At 39.3% G+C, this 5,765-nt stretch overlaps 1 protein-coding gene across 1 annotated transcript in view; it reads right to left on the reverse strand.

Annotated features, from left to right (window-relative positions):
* Positions 1-5,250, reverse strand: part of LOC111865283 — a 10,560-nt gene extending 5,310 nt beyond the window's left edge. Inside the window, exons 1-2 of the mRNA XM_023853181.2 lie at positions 5,117-5,250; positions 2,208-2,460 (exon numbers count right to left, since the gene is read on the reverse strand). Of these exons, the coding sequence (XP_023708949.1) occupies positions 2,208-2,460; positions 5,117-5,164 (301 nt within the window). The 5' untranslated portion in view covers positions 5,165-5,250. The remainder of the gene's footprint in view (positions 1-2,207; positions 2,461-5,116) is intronic.
* Positions 5,251-5,765: the final 515 nt, after the last annotated feature.

The raw sequence follows: 5,765 nt of genomic DNA on the forward strand, positions 1-5,765 counted from the left end.
GATATATCCATCACATGAGCCTTTCAAAATAGGGAAACAGATCCCCCCCCCCAGCACTGCAGACAGGGAACCCATAACCTCCCTCTGGCTTACAACAGGACCAACAGAGACCCCACCTGATTTCATCTAGACTTGTGATTAAGCACCTGACACTGAGGCCCAATCCCCTGAGACTAGCACGCCTTCCCTCTAGCCCACCTCATCTGCCAGATTATTGTTGATGGTGATATCACACACTCCATGTGGACTTTCACCAGAGCCCTTGGAAGGATTTGACTGCTTCTTCACAGCAGTAGGGGAGCAGAAGCCAAGGAGAGAAAGCCCTGACTCAAGAATTGGCAGCAGGGACATTCCAGCTGTCCTTGCTACATGCTCCAGGGATAGTGGAAGCCAGCCTACTGGCCCAACCTGCGGCAAGAGTTGAGCCAAGACCTTGACAACTCAAGAGGGGAGACCCCTCCACATTCCACTTCCCTTAATTATTCTTCCTGATGGTCACATTACCCCAGTAGGTTATCAAGAGGTCTCTTTCATCCTTCCCCTCACAACAGCTCCCAAGAGGCTTGCCATTCTCATAGCAGCAGACAAGCCAGTATCCTAGCCCTCTAATGCAGGAACACACCTCTATATTGATCCACTCTGATGCATGGAGAGTTTTTTCTTTGTCCAAGAAACTGATGATGGCATTATAAGTAATAAAACAATAAAGCAGATATTCAGGAGCCTTTTAACACAAGCAACAGACCAAAATATAAGTGCACATAAAGCAAATTCTTCATTGCTACTGCTTGAAATAAAATGGTAGAAGGGTATTCTTTGCTTTCTTAATATGAAGAACACCAGTGTCATCTATATATATATATAAAGCATTTAGGTATGTATCTGCTCTTCGTCAGTTGTAATGAGTTTGCAGCAACACCGATGGAGGCACCACTTGATGGTTCTACAAGAGAGGGGATATGTGCGTAGCAAATAACTTCAGAGTACATATGCTAGAGTAACATTTCAGCAATTATGTTTGCATCAATGGATGAGGAGATTAAATTGCCACCTAGAAGTGTCCATACTGTTTCTGGATACATGGCCAAATCTACAGTTTTGTCTCACTGCTGTATCGAAATGGTATGAACAACTATGATTTGATCCTGCTGAAGCAACAACAAAACAGCTTGAAAATCAATCAGATCAAGGGTGTATGGCTGATGTAATGCAATCACTGAACAAGATGCTGTGACAAGTCCCCCCATTTGCTGAGTCATACAAGCAAATGCATAAAATGAAGCAGAATGTATGAATAAATAAAATACACTGATATTTAATTAATAACCTTTAAGGTCTGCTACAATGACTTATGTTGCACTGGGTATAGCCAGTTCAGTATAATGTTCTATGATCTTGTGTCATAATGAATATTTAAAAAATATACAAATTTTGTATTTGTTATTTTTGTCTAAATTGAGAAAGAATAGTGTGGTATCCTTGCAAAGAATGAGAAATAAGAACAGTGACACATCCAGAACTTTTTTTAAGTGTATTGCAGAGAGGGAGATAAATCTGTGGTTATTCTTCACCTTGCATTCATTACAGGTATATAGACTCACTCTAGCTGTCTTTACTAATAAAGATGGCCTCATGGTCATCTAGAGGGGAGCCATTTTTGACACCCCTACTGGAATTGAACTCCATTCATCCAATCTGTAACAGACATTTTATGGAGTAGGATGGCAGTAAAAAGCCAGAAGATGCCTGAGAATATGGCATAAAGCCTGTGTGTATGTGTGATAAGTAAGTGAACTACCTACATTAAGATCACAGAAAGGAACTGCATGGAATGAACCCCTACACATCTCTCCTGAACTGCTGTGCTTACTTCCATTGTACTCCCATGCAGCCACACAGATGTTGGTAATGATAAACTTCCTTAGCTAAATGAGCATGGGCTGGCTGACATATGCTGGAGGTGACTACAAAGGCCACCCCTGCTACCTGTGGGACTTCTTTCTGTGGCCTCAGTATGGTGATGGATGCAGTTCAATTATACATCTATATAGTGCAGCAAGCTGCCATGATGAAAATAACTTTACATAAGTCTTTATGCAATTGCATCAAAAGACTTGTGTTTTTCATTTACCTACTGTTCCCCACTGTAAACTTAACCTAAATGTATGATAGGTAGCTGAAGAAGTAATATTTATAGTAGGTTTTACCTTTACGTGTACAGCTCAAAATGACTGGTGGTATTTTAGCCACTCTTTTATTCCTCATAATATGAGATCTTAATGTAACTCGTAGTTGTTTTATTTTCTTGCGGCATGTCACAGAATTTCTAGTAGCAAGCATGCATAATATTTTTTCTTTCATTTGCCACTGTTGCTTTAAACTTTCTAATTCTGCCTCTGTATCTGCTCCAGCATCAACTTCAGCTTGTAGTACACAGGCTTCCTTCTGAAGGACAAGCAACTGAAAACAGTGTCAAATTTATGCAAATTATCATCCATTCTTAGCTGAAAACATAAAGCATGTGGATTATGTTTTTGACAAGATATCAGGGTATGGAATTGATGGTAATTATATCTGATAGGAGCACTGGGAATCTTTCTTATCAGTAACATCTGTGAAATTTCTCTATGACTCAGGTAGCATCCAGTGAATACCAGGTATACATTGCTTGTGGTCTAAGACACGTAGGTGACCATTCACTTTCAGCTATTGCTGAAGTTATTGTCGCAAAAATTTTGAATGGTTGAATGTCTGAATTTCTAACCACTCTCCTAAATATGATTAGGTTTCTTTCCATGTTTTGAACATTGAGCATCATTTTCTGAACCTCCAAATATCCAAACTTCTTATCTGCACATCATCAGGGAAGCCAGTGAAATAGCAACCCCCCCCCCATAATTTCAATTATGAAGATGAATAGAAAACAGCAGAATCATCTTCACCTTCCCCCTCCCAACCCTTCTTAAGTGCATGGCCTCCCATTCAGTAACACCATGCTGTACCCAGTCTCCATCCTTTCTTCCCCTGTGAGGCCTGTATATATTGATCCACTTTCCATTTTGGCCTCCTATTCACACTCAAGAGGGGGCACACGGTAGCATAGTTGGTGAGGGGCTATGCTACAAGCTGGAAGGTCACAGGTTCAAGTCCTGATGAAGTCATTGGATTTTTTTCATTTCACCTAATCCTTCCAGCCACACTATGGCCCTGGGGTTGACTCAGCCTCTCACAGAAATGAGTACCAGGAATTAATTAAATAATTTTCCTGGGGATTAAAGCGCGGCTGGCGTGTAAGGCTGACAACCTTACCGCCATCTTTGAGCCGATTTTCTAGATAATGCGGGACCCTCAACGTCTCACAACCCTGCGGACCTTCACGGCCTGGTACAGGGATAGCTTTACTTTTTTCTTTCTCACACTCAAAATGTTGACTGTAATGTATACTGAAACAAAGGAGCTTCAACATAAAATGCTCCTGAACCACAAAAGCTGAAGTTACACCCCCAATCTGTATTTGTCCTGTAGGGTGAGAAACTTCTACAACCATACAGAGACTACAGCTAATACAGTTCTATAAATTTTAATCATATATTTTGATAAGGGGATGTGAAGGCGAGAGATTGGTGAAATGAGTGGTATCAAGCATTCCTTGAATTTACTCTGCATCTAATTTCTCTGTCGAAGATGTTTTGATTTGTTACTCCATTCTAAAGTATGTGAATTTTGTCTCAGGTTGTAAGGATTTATTACTTATTTTTGTGTATTATGATACTGTCTTGCATATGAGTGTATATTTAGTTTTGGCTACTTTTACTTATAGATTAACATCAGTACTATATAGGGTTTGAGGTGCACATGGTAGTGTAGTTGATTGAAGCACTATGCTACAAGCCAGAAGGTCACAGGATCAAATCCTGATTAGTTCATTGCATTTTTTTTTGATTGACCTAATCATTCCAGCTGCACTATGGGCCAGAGGTCGACTCAGCCTCTGAGAGAAATGAGTACCAGGAATTTTCCTNGGATCAAATCCTGATTAGTTCATTGCATTTTTTTTTTGATTGACCTAATCCTTCCAGCTGCACTATGGGCCTGAGGTCGACTCAGCCTCTGAGAGAAATGAGTACCAGGAATTTTCCTATGGGGTAAAAAGGGCAGCTGGCATGTAAGGCTGACAACCCTACTGTCACCTATGAGCTGACTGTCTAGAAGATGTGGGAGCCTTGACCTCTCACACACTTATGGACCTTCACGGCCTGTTACGGGGACAGTTGTACCTGTCCTATAAAGGGTTTGAGGTTTCCATGGCATTGGAGGTACATACTGTCATCATCTGGGTTATGGAACCATGTAGTCTGGTAGGCAAGTACCAACAGTTTGAAGAACCATAGTGCCCCCATCTTCAGGAAATGTACCACACCTCAAGATGGAAGAAGTATACTCTTTAGGAGAGCTGGTTGTCACTTATCAGATTTCATGGTAGGATAACCTAGATGACAAAAAGTGTAGATATTATCTCTCAATAATGTGTCTGGATTTTTCTGTATGGTATGTGTTTCTGCCAGATAGTCCTATACAGATTGCTGAGAAAACAATAGCGGTGTCATCTCATAACTGCCAAGAAAGTGATCCAGTGTAAACTTAAGTCACATTTCAAAATATTGATATTGCCCACAAATCTAAACCAAATTTCTGAGGCATATTTATTAGTCACTATATAAAATGGGATGCATAATGTAAGGTCACTAATCTCCAACTCAGTAATTTTTATTTTACAGTTAAATTTTTTAGGTATGTAATGAGCCCACATGTTCTAAGGAGTATTTATTTTGCATATTTTCATGCTTATTTGGGGTACATTTTGATTTTATAGGGTGGTCATATTAATTAGCAGATTATATTTGTGTTTGTTTTTAGGAATGTCTGTATTCCATAATAGTATGAATAAACTCAGTTGAAGTATTTATGTTACTTTTAGATATGTATCCCGTCAAAGATGAATATATATGAATTAAACTGAACTGAATAAGCACAGACCAGGCGCTGATAACTTCCAGTCATTTCCACACACCAAACCACGAAAATTTAATTCCTACACAAATGTATATCATCTTACATCATTTTCTGCTTCTTTCATCAATAGTTCAAATACTTTCCTTCTCATAATTTCATATAGACATTAACGCATTACATTAATTCATAAGATTATGCTACAATTATTGCAACAATGACAACCAGGGGTTTCTTACGAACCCGGTCGACCCAGTAGGCCCGGTAGTGAATACTCTGGTTCATTCAATTCAAGGCGGGAAAGATCTAGATTAGCTGAATGTCTATTTCGAGAAAGAGCCCCATAGAATTCATGACAATATTGTGACCCATGGAATTAATAACAATATTATGACCCATTTCTTTCTATTTTTTCAACAAAATATCAAGACAGTTTAATTTTAAAGCCACAAATTGCAATCCATGGATCCCTATGATGTCTAGGAGACGGTGGCAGGTGCGAGCAGAATTTCTAGTATCCTCTATTACAAATAACAACAATCAAAACAACCATAAATGTCTACATTTCAAATATTCATGTCGTAAATAATGTGTGATATTCCTTAATCTTCCATCAGAAATTCAGTTATTTCGCAGTAGCTGTGCTATCTCTCTGTAGCTCACCCGTGGATCCGTGATTCGATATGTTCGATATTGCGTTGCTAATTTGAGACACAATTTAGGTAATCCATTTCGATCCATTTGGTGATCCGAGA

Source organism: Cryptotermes secundus, unplaced genomic scaffold (assembly GCF_002891405.2).
Source record: "Cryptotermes secundus unplaced genomic scaffold, Csec_1.0 scaffold2287, whole genome shotgun sequence".
NCBI lineage: Eukaryota > Metazoa > Arthropoda > Insecta > Blattodea > Kalotermitidae > Cryptotermes > Cryptotermes secundus.